The sequence below is a fragment of the Leptodactylus fuscus genome, chromosome 8, assembly GCF_031893055.1.
Source record: "Leptodactylus fuscus isolate aLepFus1 chromosome 8, aLepFus1.hap2, whole genome shotgun sequence".
In the NCBI taxonomy this organism is placed as follows: domain Eukaryota; kingdom Metazoa; phylum Chordata; class Amphibia; order Anura; family Leptodactylidae; genus Leptodactylus; species Leptodactylus fuscus.
The window spans coordinates 35,895,122-35,914,635 of NC_134272.1; the positions used below are offsets into that span (position 1 = coordinate 35,895,122).

At 44.6% G+C, this 19,514-nt stretch overlaps 4 protein-coding genes across 4 annotated transcripts in view; 3 read left to right on the forward strand and 1 right to left on the reverse strand.

Annotated features, from left to right (window-relative positions):
- LOC142216490 (gamma-crystallin-3-like) overlaps positions 1-19,514 on the reverse strand; it is a 401,417-nt gene that overhangs the window by 323,158 nt on the left and 58,745 nt on the right. The window lies entirely within an intron of this gene.
- Positions 1-19,514, forward strand: part of LOC142216494 (gamma-crystallin-3-like) — a 50,876-nt gene that overhangs the window by 17,793 nt on the left and 13,569 nt on the right. The gene's annotated exons all lie outside the window — the stretch shown is intronic.
- The window catches only part of LOC142216492 (gamma-crystallin-1-like), a 347,542-nt gene continuing 333,846 nt past the window's right edge, over positions 5,819-19,514 (forward strand). The window contains exon 1 of the mRNA XM_075284363.1: positions 5,819-5,826. Within this exon, the coding sequence (XP_075140464.1) occupies positions 5,824-5,826 (3 nt within the window). The 5' untranslated portion in view covers positions 5,819-5,823. The remainder of the gene's footprint in view (positions 5,827-19,514) is intronic.
- LOC142216491 (gamma-crystallin-3-like) lies at positions 15,005-18,994 on the forward strand. Its single transcript, XM_075284361.1, has 3 exons — positions 15,005-15,092; positions 17,357-17,599; positions 18,661-18,994. The coding sequence occupies exons 1-3, from the start codon at positions 15,084-15,086 to the stop codon at positions 18,934-18,936; spliced, it is 528 nt and encodes a 175-aa protein (XP_075140462.1). The 5' UTR covers positions 15,005-15,083; the 3' UTR covers positions 18,937-18,994.

Below are 19,514 nucleotides of genomic sequence, written 5' to 3' on the forward strand. Positions count from 1 at the left end.
AAGGTCCAGGAGACCTCCCCCTCCCTGTGTTTTTTTCTGTCCTGTTACCAGGACAGGTGGAGGGAGAGGTCTCCTCCTCTCCCACACATTCCTTTCTTTTTTGTGGAGGAAATCTCCCTTTTCTAGCCCCCCCCCCTCCCCCCATCTTGTGCTGCTGCTGTCGGGTCTTACCTGGGGTTTGGGGCTTTCTTTGTTTTCCAGACGGCGCCTCCTCCCTTCCCTGGTCTGGCGCGGCCCCCGGGGGGGGGGGGAGGTGGTGAGAGGCAGCATCTCTGTTCTCGGCGCTGCGGCGCCACACGCTCCCGGCTCCCCGCTGCCTGAGGAGGTTTTTTCCGGCGGCCGGGGGAGGAACTGTATGTGCAGTTCCTTGTTTCGCCGCGGGCACTACTAGCGGTGCTCCGCGGACTTCCGCTCTTCCCGCGCATGCGCGGGAATCCGGTTCGCGCATGCGCGGACCGTCCTCCCCGCTCGGCCGGACTTTGGGAGCGCTTGAGCAGCGTTCCCACCCCGCTTTTGGGCTAAATTTAAGGGGATAGTGTTCCCCCTTCTCTCCTTCCTCCTAGCCAGCTTAGGCTAGGAGTAGAATGGTGCCCCCTATCCTGGCTCTGGCCGAGGGGATGGAAGGGGCGGAGCTAAGGTCCGCCCCGCCCCCGTTTTTTCCCTATTTAATCCTGGTCTGCCCAGAGTAGGTTGCCTGTCTGCTTAGCTTGCAGGTTCCTACTCTCCCTGGGCAACCAGAAGGTAGAAGAAATTTTCCTGACGCTACAGGTGCTCTGAATTCCTTCAAAGGTGATGTATGCCCCCTGGTGGGCCCTGAGGGTAGAGGCTGCAAAAGTAAGGAAAATAATGAGTAATATGTTTTTCCTTAGATGTCATCCTCCTCTTCAGTGGCGGATAACCCTAAAAGGAAGGCTTCCAGTAAGCGTCGCCACCTTGCCTGCGCCAAATGCGAAGTCCCCTTACCTGATGGCTACGCTTATCAATGTTGTCGCGGGTGTCGGGGTCCCCCCTCAGAAGACACTTCGGTCCGTGACGTGGTCGGTTGGGTAAGGGAATTCGTCGAGGAGTCGATGAAAGAGATGAAACTCTCAATCTCTCAATTGTCCAAGAGACCACGCCTGGATTCGCCTCCTTCTCTCCCACCGATGGAGGGTCTCCAGATCTTGGACGAGGTATCCTCGGAAGAGGACAACCTGGACCCATCTAAGCCGGTATTCTCGGTGGATAGGATGCCCAAACTGCTAAGAGTGGTTCGGGCTAAGGAGTTGGAGGAGGCGGCTGAGGAGGCTCCATCTACCTCTCTCAGAGCCTTCAGGGCGGACCCAGACTTGGTAAGAAGGCTGGAGGCTGAATGGCGGTTCCCTGAACGCCCATTCATTGCGTCTAGACGCTTTAGGTCTCTTTTTCCCCTATCCGAGGCACAATCCAGCTCCTGGGGCCCTCCGCCCAAGGTTGACATAGCCGTCTCCAAACTGTCAAAGCGCACGGTAGTACCAGCGGAGGATGGCTCTAACCTCCAAGATGTGATGGATCGCAGGGCGGAGGGGTCCCTGAGGCGTATATACGCCTCTTCCTCGGCACAGGCCTCAGTGGGCATTGCGGCTAGCGAGGTAGTCGCTAAACTGCGGTCAGACATCTCTAAGCTGGAGAGAGATATTGACTCCGGGGTCCATCGGGACGACTTGCTGTCGGCCATGACAAATATTTCCCTCATGTCTGACTATCTCTCGGAGGCGGCCTTCTACCAGGTCAAGCTGGCCGCAAGATCCATGGCATTGTCCACCGCCGCAAGGCGCCCCCTTTGGCTTAAGCCCTGGAGGGCAGATAATGCCTCCAAGTTTAATCTATGCGCCTTACCATTCGAGCCCGGCAGGCTATTTGGCAGTGAACTCGACCGGATAATGGAGGGTCTGGCCGATTCAAAGGGTAAGAACCTGCCCCAGTCCACAGGATCCAGGCAACGATCCTTTCGGGGCTACGCCCCCTCCAGAGGCATGTCTAGAGGCCAGTTCCGTAGGCGCCCCTCGGGCCCAAGAGGCGGTCGAGGTTCCTCCCGTGGTGGTGAGAAGAGATCCACCTTCTGACTGTCACGATCCCCTTGCCTGCAGGGCCAAGGTGGGGGGTCGTCTCTCCTTACATTTAACCGCCTGGCACCATCATATCCAGGATTCTTGGGTTCTCCAACTTATACGGGAAGGCTACAAGATAAGCTTCCTTTCCCTTCCTCCAGACAGATGCAGGAGGACCCGCCCTCTTCAGGGCACCAGACAACTTCATCTGCAAAGATCTGTGTTGGAGTATATCGACAAGGCTGCATTGGAACCCGTCCCTCTAAACGAACAAGGGCAAGGCGTTTACTCACCTGTGTTTCTAGTGCCAAAATCGACCGGAGGGTGGCGCATGATTATCGACCTAAGGTATGTAAATCAATTTATCCGCAAGGTCCGGTTCCGGATGGAGACCATAAGGTCGGTTCTCCCTTTCCTGCAGCCAGGAGATCTATTCGTCACCTTGGATTTGAGGGACGCATACCTCCATATTCCTATCTATCCTCCACACAGAAAATATTTACGGATTGCCACATATCTAAATGGAAGATTACATCACTTCCAGTTTACAGCTCTCCCGTTCGGTATAACTTCAGCCCCCCACACCTTTACAAAGGTAGTGGCCCCGGTCATAGCCGCCCTGCGCCTCCAGGGGATATTTATTGTCCCATATCTAGACGATTGGCTAATAAAAGCTCAGTCAAGGGAGCTCCTCGCCACGCAGTTGAGCATCACAGTGGCATTTATAAGCGAACTGGGCTGGCTAGTAAACTGGCAAAAGTCAGTAGTGGTTCCATCTACCCGGATTCAATTCCTAGGGTTCAACCTGGATTCTCTCAGTATGATGATCTCCCTGCCCTCTCCTCGAAAGGAGAAGATTGGTCGAGCGGTTCACTACCTATCCCGAACCAGGAAGGTTACAATCAGGACAGCGATGAAGGTCCTAGGTCTCATGTCCGCGACCATCGAGGCAGTTCCCTGGGCTCTATGGCATATGCGCCCGTTACAACTCGAGATCCTGAGAGTATGGAACCACAGTCCCATGGGACTTCAGAAGCCTATCCAGCTTTCCATCAGTGCCCGTCGATCACTACAATGGTGGTCCCAACTCAAAGACGGGAGGTCCACGGTCCAGACCTCCTGGATCCTGTTGACCACAGATGCCTCCCTAACAGGCTGGGGAGCGCATCTGGGGGAGACCCTAATACGGGGAACATGGAACCCGCAGGAGAGAACTCGCTCCTCCAATTGGCGAGAACTTACGGCAGTTTTTCTGGCACTACGGACTCTGACTCCCCATCTCCAAAGGAAGGCTGTCAGAGTAAGAACAGACAATTCTACAGCCGTCCAATATATCAACAAACAAGGGGGCACCAGGTCCCCCTCCTTGATGCGGGTGACCGACCTGATATTTTCATGGGCGGAGAAGAATTTGTCCCGGCTGTCAGCGGTACATATCAAAGGCCACCTCAACGTCCTGGCAGATCAACTAAGCAGGGGACTAGTGACAACAGCCGAATGGTCCCTGTCCCCGGAAATTTTCCAACAGCTTACCAGGATATGGGGTCTCCCCGAGGTGGATCTGATGGCCACCCAACACAACGCCAAGGTGGGACGGTTTTGCTCCCTGTACCGGGACGGCAATCCCTTGGCGATCGATGCCCTGTCAATACCCTGGAGCTTCAAACTAGTATACGTTTTTCCTCCCATTCCAATGATTCCCAGGGTGTTGGCAAAACTCAGGCAGGACCAGACATCGGCCATTGTCATCATGCCGTTCTGGCCAAAAAGGGCATGGTTTACCCACCTCATGTTAATGAGTCGAGGGACCTACTGGAGGCTTCCGTGTGTCCAAAACCTGGTAACTCTAAACAGTCAGCTCTGCCAGGATCTGGACAGGTTCAACCTCACTGCCTGGAGGTTGACCGCACCGTACGTGGAGACAGAGGATTGTCCCAGGCCGTTTTAAGAACACTGGCCCACTCTAGAGCGGACTCAACCAATCGTAGTTACCAGAGGATCGCCCAAGTATTTAACGATTGGGGAGCCAGGAGGCAGTGCGATACAACATCCATCGAATCAGTCCTGGAGTTTTTACAAGAAGGGTTGGACAAGGGATTGTCCCCAGCCACCTTGAGAGTACATGTCTCGGCGTTATCCGCTCTATTGGGGACTAGACTGTCTCAGAATCCTCTTATAAGGCAATTCCAGAAAGGGGCCTCCAGGCTCCGACCCCCGGTTCGGCCCCCGGCTCCCCAATGGGACTTAGCTGCGGTCCTGCAAGGGCTATGTGGCCCTCCATTTGAACCTTTAGCTGAAGTGGACTTCAAGTACCTCTCTTGGAAGGTGACCTTTTTGCTGGCAATCACATCTGCCAAGCGAGTGGGTGAGCTCCAGGCCTTGGCGGCATCAGAGCCATACACAGTCTTTTTTCCAGACAGAGTCCAGCTTAGGTTTGTTCAAGGTTTTCTGCCCAAGGTTCCGTCAGTGGAAAATATAAACCAGACTATAACCTTGCCCACCTTTTTCCCCTCTCCTTCCTCGGAGTGGGAGGAGAAGATGCACAGTCTGGATCTTGTGCAAACATTGCAAATATACCTGGACTGAACAGGCCCATTCCGTAAGTCAGAAAACCTGCTCATCAATTTTTTTGGTCACAACAGAGGGGTTAAGGCGTCCAAACCTACTCTGTCAAGGTGGATCAGAGAAGCCATCTCAGTGGCCTTGCAGACACAAGGGCTGCAGGTTCCGGAATTTTTGCGAGCCCACGCTACCAGGTCGGTGGCTGCATCATGGGCAGAGAGGCAGTCCCTCTCAGTAGACCAAATCTGTGCGGCTGCATCTTGGTCTTCCCACTTGACGTTCGCCAGACACTATAGGTTAGACTGGCATGTTTCCAAGGCAAAATCTTTTGGTTATTCTATCCTGACCTCTGCTTGTCAGGATCGCCCTCCCTAGAAGGGGTATTACTTGTTAAATCCCCATCTTGTGCTGCTGTTTGGGCGTAGGGGGAATGGAAGATTATGTAGATAATCTGTTTTCCCTTAGCCCAAACAGCAGCACAAAGCTCCCTCCCTTTCTTGTTAAAGGATAAATTATTATAGTCGGTATGGTACTTGGAGACTAACACAGGGAGGGGGAGGTCTCCTGGACCTTTTATGGGAGGGTAACTAGTTAGTTTATTAAAAGTTCCACCTGTCCTAACAGTACACAGGGGCAGGAATACCCCATCTTGTGCTGCTGTTTGGGCTAAGGGAAAACAGATTATCTACATAATCTTCCATTCTTCATAGAGGAGAATATTCTGACTTCCAGAAATGGATGGGTTATAATGACTCCATTAGATCTTGCCGATTGAGTCCTCAGGTAACACATTTACACTACTATGAAGAGTTATACTCCTTTAGATTATTATATAATCTTATTTATTAGAATATCCAAATTATGGCAATTTACTGTGCAAAAGTCAACAGTAACAGATGTATTTACTTATTCATTTTAATAAATGGAACACACAAAGATTATAAACCTTCAAGGTGCTATTACACATGCTGTGTTATTAGCATTAATATATGTGATTTTTTTTTCTACACTATTGAAAACTATTAAAACTAATCAAAAATTATAAATATGTGTGTAATTTTAAAAAAAACATATTTACAAGAGTAAAAATGCAGATGTGTAATAGCAGCCATAGGGTTATGAAAATGCAAATCTACACCAGTTTAAATACAAATACTACCAGAATAATGGGTATGGCATTATCACAATGGGCATGGTGGGCACTTAAAGGGGGTGTCCCACTTTTAACACTTTTCCAAAGAGTAATTACGTTCAGTTATATACCGTAGTTCCCTGCATGCTATGTATTCTTATAGCCCGACATAGTTTTTTTTTTTTAATTTGTAATACTTTAAAACCATTTTTTTATGAGAAACTTTGAAGAATGTTTTTAACCTTCAGATTTTCTTATCACAATTCCTATTTATAGCACCATGGATCATTTAGGATCAGGATCTACGAGAAAGAAGATTTCAGGGGTCATATGATGGAGTTTAATGAAGATTGTCCTCATGTCTTTGAGCAATTCCGCTACAACGACATCAACTCTTGTCATGTGCAAGATGGATACTGAATGTTCTATGAGGAGCCCAACTACAGAGGACGTCAGTATTACCTGAGACCTGGACAGTACATGAGATACTCTGACTGGGGAGCCTCTAATCCCAGAATTGGTTCCTTTAGGCGTGTTCATCATTTATATTAAGCAAAACATGTTTCCTATAGAATAAATCTTCTAAAAAATTATTTACAAGAAAATAAAGTTCTGAACAAAATAATGATGTTTTGTGGACATTTAATTTACATAAAATGCAAGAAATGCAACTGAGCAAAAAAAAAAAAAAGAAAAAAATCATTAGTTTTTCTGCTTTATTAGATTTGATTAGAATTAGTTGATATGATTTCCTAAACAATAAAGGTTTATAGATTATACATAGGGTAAAGTATAATTGACTTAGTATTATATGTTTTTATATATGACTAATAAAGTAAGAATGTACTTATATATCCAGATTTTAAGATAATTAAGATAATTATTAGAGATGAGTGAACAGTACAATATTCAATACTCGATATTAGTTTCGAATAGCCCCTCAATATTCGACTATTCGAACGAATATTATTGAACCCCATTATAGTCTATGGGGATAAAATGCTCGTTTCAGGGGATCCCACTCTTCGATTCAGGAGGATCACCAAGTCCACTATGACACCCCAGGAAATGATGCCAACACCCTGGAATGCAACTTGGACAGCAGGGGAAGAATGTCTGTGGGTATCTAACAAGCCCAAGTCACTGTATTACGTCGGGATCCCTGTCAGCTTGCAATATGTGGGAGCTAACTTTTTCCCATAGGAATGCATTGACCAGTGTTGATTGGCTGAATGCCATACAGAGTATAGCATTCGGCCAATCAACGCTGGTTCTGCCGGAGGCTCGTCTGTGAGGAGGCGGAGTCTAATATCAGACCAGAATGGAGACTGCTGTGGACCGATCTTAGACTCCGCCTCCTCCGGCAGAACCAGCGTTGATCAGCCAAATGCTGTACTCTGTATGGCATTCACCAACCAACACTGGTCAATGCATTCATATGCCGAGATGTAGCAGTGCTGGCCGTGCGCTCAGCTTGTCTACACCAGAAATGCAGCCGAGCTGAGCGCACGGCCAGCACTGCTACACCAGAGATGTAAACCCTGCTGCACACTGAGCTCTGCTGCATCAGAGATGTGCTGAACCCTGCTGCACACTCAGCACTGCTGCACCAGAGATGTAGCAGGAACTGAGTGTGCGCTGAACCCTGCTGCACACTCAGCTCTGCAGCAGCATTCAGCGCATCTCTGATGCAGCAGAGCTGAGTGTGCAGCAGGGATCAGCGCACACTCAGGCCTTCTACATCTCTGATGCAGCAGAGCTGAGTGTGCAGCAGGGTTCAGCGCACACTCAGCCCTGCTACATCTCTGATGCAACAGAGCTGAGTATGCAGCAGGGTTCACATCTCTGGTGTAGACGAGCTGAGCACATGGCCAGTACTGCTACATCTCGGCATAGGAATGCATTGGCCATCGTTGATTGGCCGAATGCCATACAGAGTACAGCATTCAGCCAATCAACGCTGGTTCTGCCGGAGGAGGCGGAGTCTAAGATCGGTCCACAGCCAATCTTAGACTCCGCCTCCTCACAAATGAGCCACCGGCAGAACCAGCATTGATTGGCCGAATGCTATACTCTGTATGGCATTCAGCCAATCAACGCTGGTCAATGCATTCCTATGGGAAAAAGTCAGCTCGAGCATATTGCAAGCTGACATGGATCCCGACCAGATAGAGCCCCAAAGAGCTGTGTGAGTAACATTCCCACCTAAATAAAGGCAATTCCTATCTAACCCTTCCTGTACATCTATCCCTGTCTAGTTCACAGTCTCAAATTAACCAAATGTTAAATCCACCATTCGTATAAATTGGAGGTCGCCTGATTTCGGCAGCCAATTACTTTTTCCGATTTTTTTTCTATGCCTCCGTTGTCGTAGTTCCTGTCCCATCTCTCCTGCGCAGTTATTGGTGCAAAAAAAGCGCCAGGGAAGGTGGGAGGGGATACGAATTTTTAGTGTGTTTGCCTCGTGGTATTTGATTGGAATCGAATACCTCGAACGGCCTGATATTTGATCGAATATCTATTCGATCGAACAGTGTTCGCTCATCTCTAATAATTATGCATTACATATAAGAAGGGAAAAATACACAAAAAATTGATAAAAAGTATATGGCATACTGAATATATGCAAAGCTACAATTTGAAGAAAACCATAGGATAACTATTTTTAATCTCAGTAGGGATCAAAGAATTTATAAGACTGTACAGTACATTGTAGCAGATCTAGACAATGAAGAATATTCTAGAATATAAGGGAAATCAGTTAGCCACTTTTTTTTTTTTTTGCTTCTGAGTATGTATGTGTGTGTGTGTGTGTGTGTGTGTGTGTGTGTGTGTGTGTGTATGTGTGTGTGTGTGTGTGTGTGTGTGCACGCGTGTGTGTTTATGCACATGTGTGTGTGATGGGGAGGGCTGTTAAGGCTACTATATGCACTGGGCTGTATGAATAATCTCCCAACGAGAGTCCAAGAAGAACAGAACAGAGGTATGCATATAACAGGACAGGACAGGTAGCAGAGGTACAAACATAATCAGGAGGCCAGGACAAATAACAGGTGCCTACATGAAGGAAGTCCTGAAGACCAAACATACATGTCAGAACACCTGGAGGCTATGAGAGATAACAGATGCATACATAGTGGAAAACTGGAGGCTAAATATACATTGCAGACAACGCTGAGCCAAAAACGTATAGAGGAGATGTACACATGGGGGAGACCAGGAGACCTGTACAAGTAAAATAAGTATGAAAGTCAAGACAAGAGTAAGAGGAATAAAGTGGTTTAAGATACAGGCCAAACTCAGACAATATAAACGGTTCATATTCAGAAAACGTGATGCCTGTCTCGTGAAATTCAGGGGATGAAATTCAGGTCAAACTCAAGGAATCATGGTGTTTCATATACAGGCTTAGCCTTACAGACCAAAGAAAAACACAAAGTGTGTTCATGATACCAACAACTTTACATAATACAAAGAAATATTACTGTCACATACAGACAGAATGACATATGTCCAAATTTGAATACATGGGGAAAAAAAGCTACGGCACTGCAAAGACATACTGTACAGATAGAAGGAAAGTGTCCAAACATGAAATCATGACACAGAATTGTATAGCAAAAACTGCTGTGTTGCTCAAAGCATATAAAGTGAAACAGACTTATATACACAGACAGGCAATGATAGACAGCAGATGGGCACACTTAAAGGGGTTGTCCCATCACAAGGATCCTATCTATACTGCTTGTTAATGTGGATGTAAGACTTTTCCTAAATACACTGCTTCAGCAAAACTGCTTTGTTTGTCCACTATCTTACTTTATTCAATTCATTGTTGACACAGCCCTTGACTTATCTGCTCAAAAGTCAAGTGATGTATCTGCTGCTCTCAGGGGGGAGGGGGGGGCTAAGTGCAGGGAGCCAGCCTGTGTTTCTAGATATTCCTGTGTCTACACCACGTGACCTAGGTCCTGCTCTCAGATAGGGGAGGAGCTGCTTTCATTTCTGAACTCGTCTTCTGTTCTCCCAGTTAACAGGCTAGCTAATTCAATTGTGTTCATTATGGCAGAGACAGGCAGTTTCTGTATGTAACACAAAATGGAGTTGCTCCTGCCTGTACTTCATAGTCCAATATTGTGCATATAGTATTGTTTAAGGACCTTTGATGACATCACAGGCCTTTCAGCCGCCCCATAGGATCACGCTATGCGGTGGGCAGAGCTACACACTAATTTGGGGGTGGAGCTAAACGGCAGGTTGCATGTGAAACCCCGCCCATCAAATGATGCAAGAAACCAGGAAGAAAGAAGATTTTTCAGCAGTGAAGACTGGTGAGTATGCGACATGGGAATACCCCTTTAAAGCAACTGGAGTGTGAAGAGGGGTAACCAGATGGCTATGTCTGCTGGGAAAGCTTAAAGGGATCAAATGACATCAGAGATCAGGTGGATTCAATGCTTTGCAAACAGCCTATAGGACAAAGGATACTATACAGCTAAGGCTACTGATGATAGGCAGTACAAAAAGACCAGGCTGATGGAGAAGATGTCCTTTCTGTGGGTAGAGATTAGAAAGACAGTGTCTCAGACAGTCAAACTAAGATAAATAGGGTAATACACAGATAACTGTGTGGCGTTTTGGGGATTGGTGTACTTAGAAGTGGAGAAGAAAACTTAGGTTTAACTAGTTGTTTGATAGAGAAAAATAGGAGACTGAGTGAAAGCGATTGAGTTTACTTGTAATGAGACAGACAATCTCCTTTTGTGTGTACAGTGTTCAAGATCAGACAATTTAGTCTTTTCAGTCATTTCTGGTGCACTGTTGCTTCTGCAAACATCTGATCTGCAGGGGTGCAGAGCAGGGCTGCTTTAACCATAGGGCGAACAGTGCATCTACATCAGGCCCAATGGCAGTGTCCCTTGCTAGCTCGGTCTATGCAACACTGCAGCACGCACAAGGCCCTGGAGCACCCTATTCTGTGTGAAGCACCGCCCTGCCAATCAGCTACTAGAGTAGTGGACATGCCCTTATGTGCTTTTTCATCATAGCAGCAGAACAGAAACATGAGCCCCATACAGTGAGTAAGTCAGCACTCTGGTAGTAGGCAAACAGCAGATCAGGGCAGGCACAGTGTAACATCTGCTGACTGCTCTTCTGAAGAAGGGGTTGCTGTGACTATCAGTTCTTTAGAAGTATGTACAGAATTACTTCACATACAGTACCTATCTTATTCTTTGTAGGAGGTATATGTAAAATGCAAGGTTTTGGTGGAATATGCCTATTATTGCTTTATACACACTACCACTGCATCACATATTTACAGAAACAGTAGTACTGTGCAAGAAGTAGTACTGAGCATGTTACACCAAGGCCTTGTATTTTATATATACTTCAGAGGATTAGAGAGGTACTGTGGATGAAGAAGTACTGTGAATACTGCTGCACAAGAGCCAAAGGCGTAACAAAAGTCTTGTGGACCTGGGTGTAAACTTTTGTCCGGGGCCCAATACCCCCTCCCTACAGCAATAAAACAGATGGCGAGTGATATAAATACTGAAGGAGACCCACAAAGTATTATATGCTCCAGAGTGTTCCCCACACAGTATCATATGCTCAACAGTGGCCCCCACACAATATTATATGTTCCACAGTGGCCCACACAGTATTATACTCTCCACAGTAGCCCCCACACAGTATTATACTCTCCACAGTAGCCCCCACACAGTATTATTTGTTCCACAGTGGAACCCACATAGTGTTATACTCTCTACAGTGGCCCCCACACAGTATTATACGCTCCACAGTGGCCCCCAAACAATATTATATACTACACAGTGGCTCCCACACAGTATTATATGCCCAGCAGTGGCCCCCACACAGTATTATTTGCCCAGCAGTGGCCTTCATACAGTATTATATGCTCCCAACAGCCCCCCTCCGCTCTGGTGCTATTATTATATTCTGGGGCCACCTCATACCCCAGAGTATAATACTCAGAGGCCTAAGGAAGGTGAATAAATATAACAAACACTAATACTCACCTTGCTTCACCTTCTCTGGGCATCCTCGCTCAGTCAGGCTGTCTTCGGCCATCTTCAGATGTCCCTGCTGAGGCCTGTGATTGGTCCTCAGCAGTCACATGGGAGCGTACTGACATCATTACGTGCCCCATGTGAGGGAGCGTTACTGCGGATGCCTGACATTTCAATGTACAGGAGCGATAGGAGAGATGCTGGAGGAGGTTACAGAGAGAGAGGAGGAGGAATTTTCGGACCTCAAGCAAAAGAGGGGGCTGTTTGAAGGTTTGAAGGTATGGCCCCCTTTAAGTCCTAAGAGAAGGGAGGGGGGTGTAACCAGAGTTCACCTCGTAGGCCCGCATGGACACAACTTGACAAGGTGGTGATAGAAAAATTCATGTCCCGACCTTTCCAGGTGACATATTAGCTCATCTCTCACTTTAGGGAGTTTAACCCTTTCACTGCCAAAGTCATAGCTCTACGTCCTCCCAGGGTGTCACTTGCCTAGCCGAGGACATAGTTGCTATGTCCTTACTTCTAATGCCCATATCTCTGATCTCGTTTGGGCTATGAAAATAATTTTAGATTCTTTTTAAAGATGAGAATGATACCAAGTTCTTCATGTTAACCCTTACTGTGCCAAAGCGATTCACTGTTGAAAACGCTATTGGGGATTGAGATGTCATTGAAGATCTCAATTCCCGACAGCGTTTTTAACAGCAATTCGCTAAAAATCTGCAAGGGCTAATATGAAGATCTTGGTATCATTCCTCCCCCCCCTTCCCCGGGACAGAATACTGAAGGGAGAGGGGGTGTCGTCTTTTGATTGTCCATAGTTTGACACCCGGCATCTGCGGTTCTATTAACCACTTCCCAACATCCACCGTCGATGTCAGGAAGTGGTTAATAGGAGCAGTGCAATTCAGTGCACTGTCGTCTTTCTTACCACCCATCTCTGAGGACATAAAAGGTTGAGGCTCCACATTGCAGAAACGCAGCTTTTTTTGTTGCAGATTTTGCTGCAGGTTTTTTTGTTTGTTTTTTTTTGAGACAATCCCAAGAGTGGTGACAATAGAAATGGGAAATATATAGGGATCTCTTATACTTCTACCTCCTCCTCAATCCACTCCTGGCTTTGGCTTAGAAAACCTCAGCAAAATCTGCAACAAAGAAAAGTTTTTGTTTTTTTTTTTGTTTTTTTTTAAAGCAGAACCCTACATTGCAGAAACACAGTGTTTTTGTCTACTGCAGAAAAAAAGTGTTTTACAGAACCAGCAAACTGAATGAAATGTAGGGGCCACTATGGGGTATAATACTGTGTGCAGGGGCCACTATGGGGGATAATACTGTGTGCAATGGCCACTATAGGGGATAATAGTGTGTGCAGGGGCCACTATGGGGGGTAATACTGTGTGCAGGGGCCACTAAGGGACATAATACTGTGTGCAGAGGCAACTATGGAGTCTTTGGCGTCGGTCGGAGGGGGGGGGGCTCCACCATTCCTAGTTACGCCACTGCACATACTGTCTGTTTATAGTGACCGTGTAATGTCATTCCAGTCTTGTCACATAGATGTGTATAGGATGAGGATGTAGTCACATGACATGGCCGCTATGAGATGAATGACACTATGTAAACAGATTGTGGGGATAACGTCCATCCTTAGGGAGAGACCACCTTCTCAGGTGTGTGGAGACGTACTGTATACAGCCATAGTTGCTCCACTGGAAGGGAACATGGGAAGAATATGCAAATCTGTCTCCCAAGATGTAAATAGGAAGACAGTGCCTCTGTTATGCTGCCCTCTATATATATATTTACATCTTGGGAGACAGATTTGCATATTCTTCCCATGTTCCCTTGCAGTGGAGCAACTATGGCTGTATAAGTCTCCACACACCTGAGAAGGTGGTCTCTCCCTAAGGATAGAAGTTATCCCCACAATCTGGTCTCTCAGCCTCTCACTTAAACCAAATCAATTCTCTCTAGGCTGCGCTGATGAAGTCCAAAGAGACAGAAACGGTGCCATCCGTAGCTGAGAAATTGATTTGGTTATAACCTCGCATCATGCAGTAAAGACTTCTGGGAAGTCGGGCATGTTGTTCAGGGTGCTTGCTATAGAGGGCAGCATAACAGAGGCACTGTCTCCCTATTTACATCTTGGGAGACAGATTTGCATATTCTTACTATGCAAACAGAGAAGGTGGCACGGCGCTTACACAGGTACCACGGTTCATTCACTCAACTGATTCTTCCCTCATTCTGCCTCCCATTAAAAACAATTAGTGCTGGATGTTGAAAAAAAAAAAGCATCCTGCTGGCTCTTGCCGCGGATTCTGCAGCTGATTCGGATGCTGCGGCTTGAGACTTCCCACTGGTTAGATCCCTTTATTTGGGCCTAATCAGCGGTGGAAAGCCGCAAGGACCTGCTGATGCTCTGTGTCCACCATTGTGAGCCGGGGGGCAGAAAATAAAGAGGAATCTGGGCAGATGTCCATTTCTAGTTATATGTATTAGACATTGATTTTTATATTTAATATTGTCTGTTATATGTTTTACTCTTTTGATTGAACACATAGAAGTGGGGCATTTATCATTGCTTTTGCGCCCAAATTCTCGTGTTATTGCAACTTTTTAAATGGTTGCAGCTAATTTATTATTGTGCCCAATATTCTTGGTTGGTAGATTTGTAAATGTGACATCCTCACTGATCATCTGGTGGCTACTACAGTTGTGTATTTGTGTATGAGTGAGTATGTGTGATTATTGAAGTTAGAAAAAGTTAGAAAAAAACTTAGCAAACTACTTTAGAACAAAGTATTAAAAACAATAATTATACGCAGAGAGTGAAAGTTTGCTAATTAAACTGAGTTTTGTATCTTTTAAAAAACAAAACAGTAGATGCTGCAAAGCTTTATCAGACAAGCTATACTAAATGTGCTATCCATTTGTTATCCATAGCACAATGTACAATGTTTGTGCTTTGCCCCATATTGTGTTTTATGGTATAGATCCTTACATGCACTGCATGCACATTTTAATGTACTCATGTGCTAGAATAACGTAGAACTTTTTGTTTGGTCTTGCTTATGGTGTGCTGGGTGAAGCTTCTGTATGATAATGCAAACAAAACACTGTGACAAAAGCTACGCACACACCAAACTGTTGTCAGAGAAATTTAACATAGCAATTCAGTCCGGCGGAGGCCAAGTCAGCAAATACTACATACAGCTGTAAAGGTATATAAAAGCCTTTGGCAGCTGTCATTTACTACTGTCGATTAAAGGAGACAAGACCAAAACCATGGGAAAGGTAAGGCATTAGAGATTTATATCTGTTTTAATTTGATTTATTGACTGCTTTAGTTTTTCAAATTGTTACATCTTTATTTTAAATCCATCTCACTTCTGTTAGCATTACAAGGATTCACTGTGTTTGCAGCGACGTTCTGAAATCTTTGTTGCAAAGTTCAATGCATAAATATGGTTTTATGCCTTTATACCTTTGTACGCCAATATAATTTTTTGCCTTGAGAAATGTTACCATAGATCAGACAATCAAAATAACCTGTCCGAAAGCACATGGGACTAATACTTCTCATAGGTTCTGCCATGTTTGTGAATTACATTAATAATTAAATATAGTCACATAAACTTTACATGTATCCGAGCACAAAAGACATTCAATGTGACAGTCAAGTGAAAACTAAAGGGACTTTAACCATTTGTCATATTATGTCATATACACAAGACCCCATTTTTCCAGTGCAAAACCAGCCACCTCAAGTGCTTTTTGCATAAGCTTTAGGCTAAGGCCCTACATTGCAGAAATGCATCTTTTTTCTTGAAGATTTTGCTGCATTTTTTAGCCAAAGCTAGGAGGGGATGGAGCAGAAGGGAGAAGTATAAGAACTTTCTATATATTTCATATTCCTTGACTTTGGCTCAAAAAATTGCAGCAAAATCTGCAACAAAAAAAGCTGCGTTTTGGCAACATGGGGCCTTGGCTTTAAGAAGAGAGATGGCTGCACAAAGTGATACAGCCACCAGTCAAAGTACTCTTACTCTCCCAATGGCTAGGGACTTGCTCAATGTCTTGTTCATCTCATGTACAAAAATTGAATGAGTTTAGCTCAGGTTTATGTCCAAGTTGCCTTTAACGAAAGACTTGAGTACTTCAGTTCAAGGCGACTTGAATAAAATGTAATTACACGCAGAGTTTTTAAATAAGGATCTTCATATATACTGTAAGAATATTCATGCACTTTCTTTGGGTTACCTACCTAATATTTCTATTGTGATTGCATTTGTGTTGCAACTAACAAATATGGATTCTAAATACAGATGCAAATGGATACTTCATTTGTTTACATAGAGTCAATATTTAAAAAATCATCAAAATAGATTTAATGACTTCTAATTTAGGTTTAATGACATTCTGTACAAAGGATTGTCTCACACATATTCTCCACAGTGGGGAGACAAAAACTTCCTGTCACACAAGGGGCTCATGGCTGAGCATTCCTAACTATATACTTATAATCTCTCTAATTTTCTAGGAGAATATAAGTAGAAGGATAACTGCACTGCTCCAAGCAAGGGGATATAGTAAAATCTAGAGTTACCCATGTGATGCTGTGCTCATGCATCAAGGGACTGATAACAGAGCAAAGAGAAATGAGAAAATACAAGCCAAGATGATGTCTGATCATAAGCTGGGGGGATGCTGGATTGCAGGGATACAAGGGCAGTATATATGAAAGAAAACAGGAGATAGACAAATAAACAAGTGAGGATTGCAGGGAAAGAAAAAAGGGTTTCTTTAAGTATTATCACACCTAGATATATGTGAATATAGCAAGATTTTTCCTCTCAGTTTAATTTCAGTCCAACCCAGAATTACTATTATATTCTATGAGAGGTGCATAAAAACAATAACCAGTCATACTCACCTTCTCTCACCTCTCCTGCCCCTTCTTGTGGAGTCAGTGGCCTCTTCCAGCCTCCTGGGTGATGGAAAGTGAGTATAACCACACCTCTCCCGGGGGCTCCAATTATTATAACCTGGGGTCGGAAGAGACCCCAGGGTATAATGATTATAGGTTTCGATAAACCCAAAATTATTAGAAAATTCATCACAAAACCAATTTATGATCTAGTTTGCTCATCTCTAATTGAATACCCTTGTGATTACCAAAAAAACCACATCACATGTTCTCTTGAATGACACTAAAGCTATATTGACACGACAGTGCATAATGGTTGTTTTTTTTTAAATGTATGTTACTTGGCAGCATTAAATTCAATGTCTGTGAATGGGGCTATTCACATGACTATTATTTTGATGGTCAGTTGCAATAGATCATCATAATATAGGTCATGTCCTATTTTTGTCCGTTTTCATGGATCTTTCTGATCAATGTACTTTATGGAAGATCCATGAAAACGGGTGAACTTTGGGTGCAAGATGGCTGTGAAATATGGATTTCTGCATGTAGCCTTAGATGACTAAAAAAGTTAGAATTTGGAGCAGATTTAAACTGATCTAATACATTCATTTTGTTTTCACTTGAACAGATAATCTTTTATGAAGATAAACATTTCCAGGGTCGCTCTTATGAGTGTCACTCTGAGTGTCCAGACTTGTCTTCATTTTTTAGACGTTGCAATTCCATCCGTGTAGAAAGTGGAAACTGGATCTTGTATGAACATCCCAACTACAGAGGACACCAGTATTTCCTTCACAGAGGAGAATATCCTGATTTTCAGCAATGGATGGGTTACAATGATTCCATTAGGTCTTGTCGTCTCAGTCCTCAGGTAGTATATTCAATTACCCAAATAATATACATTAAAAAAGAGATATATAAATTAAATTATTTGCCTCTTCACTTTGTTATTGCTTAACAAGTAAGGGCTAGTTCACACGTGGGCAAAGGGGCGGATTTTGACAGCGGATTTCGCTTTACAATGGTGGTCTATGTAGACCGCCGGGCTTTTTTTTTCCGCTAGCGGCGGGCTGCCGCTAGCGGAGAAAAGAAACGACCTGCCCTATCTTCAGGCGGAAGCCGCGCAGGCTCAGCTTCCGCCCCCGGCAGCTCCCTCCTATGTCGGCTCATTCATTTGAGCCGACAGCGGAGGGGAAAGCCGCGACCGCGATGGTCGCGGCAGGCTGGTTTTGACAAGAGAGAGACGCGGCTCGCCGCGTCTCTCTCAGTGTCAAAACCCGCGCGGGCAGTTCACGTGTGAACTGACCCTTAAAGTTACTAGAGCAACAAAAAGCATGTAAGGCTAAGGGTTGGTTCAAACTAGCGTATATATTCCTTCCGGTAAGATTCAGCAGTGAATTTTTAAAATAATTGTTTTAATGGACGTCCATCAGCAGCATTATATTCAATTGAAGTGAATGGGGGCTTTTCACCTGACCATTAATTGAACAGTCCATTGTAATAGACCATCCAACTATAGGTCATGGTGGATCTGTGAAAACAGGTGTGCCTAGGGTGCACGATGGCCATGACAAATGGGTATATATCATGTATATTTATGTATGTGTGAATGTAGCTTTACCCTTCAGTTGCTTTTGGGAGGTTTCTAGAGATTGCAACAGAGATATATTGGGGGAACAGTAGTGGAACTCCATTTGCATCTATATAATTGAATTACTCCATGATTTGTCAACATTTCTTTAAATTTTTCAAATATAACTTATAAAAAATGCAAACTAGAAAGCAATGTATATAATGGGTAATTTACTTATTCTACATTTCTGCATTTAAATTTATATTCATATATTTTATTTTCTATATAATGATATAGAACTAATGATTTTACATTGTCACTTATTGTATGATTATTAACACAATGTTTTCTTTCAAAAGCATGAAGGTTCATTTAGAATCAATATTTATGAGAGAGAAGATTTCAGAGGACAAATGATGGAGTTCACTGAAGATTGTCCTCATGTTTTTGAGAGATTCCGCTTCAATGAAATTCACTCTGCCCATGTACATGATGGATACTGGATGTTCTATGAGGAGCCCAACTACAGAGGACGTCAGTATTACCTGAGACCTGGAGAGTACAGGAGATACAGTGACTGGGGTGCTACAAACTCCAGGATTGGCTCCTTCAAGCGTGTCCATCACTTCCATTAAAAAAAAAATTGAATTTTTTTCCACTTACTATAACACCAAATAAAGTATTAAAACATTACTTTTTGTTTTATGTCACTAATTTATAAGACAGGTTCCAACCCAAAAACAATAGTTATTTCACAGCTGAGGGCTTGTTTCTGCAATGGTTTAGGGTTGAGAAGAAAACAAACATTACTTCTGTGTGAAAAATGTACATGTGAATAAGAGAGTTACGCTAGGTTCACACTAGCGCCTGGAGTCCGTTCTGAGCTTTCCGTCTTCTGCATGCAGAAGACGGAAACCTGTCAGACCGGGTCTGGCCATGAGCGCTGGTGAGCGTTTTATGCTCTCCGCCGCGAAACCATTTTTTTAAAACCAGACACAGAGTACTGCATGTTCGACTCTGTGTCCGGTTTGTAAAAAAATGGTTTCGCGGCAGAGAGCATAAAACGCTCACCGGCGCTCACGGCCAGACACCTTTCAAACCCGTTCAAATGAATGGGTGAGGGAGTCCTGCAGGTTTCCGTCTCCTGCTCTGTTTTATGCAGTAAACGGAAACCTGTATGAACGGAGACCCGGCGCAGATGTGAACGAGCCCT

Bases quoted from the DNA above. Each gene is read 5' to 3' on its own strand.
- LOC142216491 (XM_075284361.1), top strand. The intron at 17,600-18,660 runs GTAGTATATTCA...TTCTTTCAAAAG, and splicing joins CTTGTCGTCTCAGTCCTCAG to CATGAAGGTTCATTTAGAAT.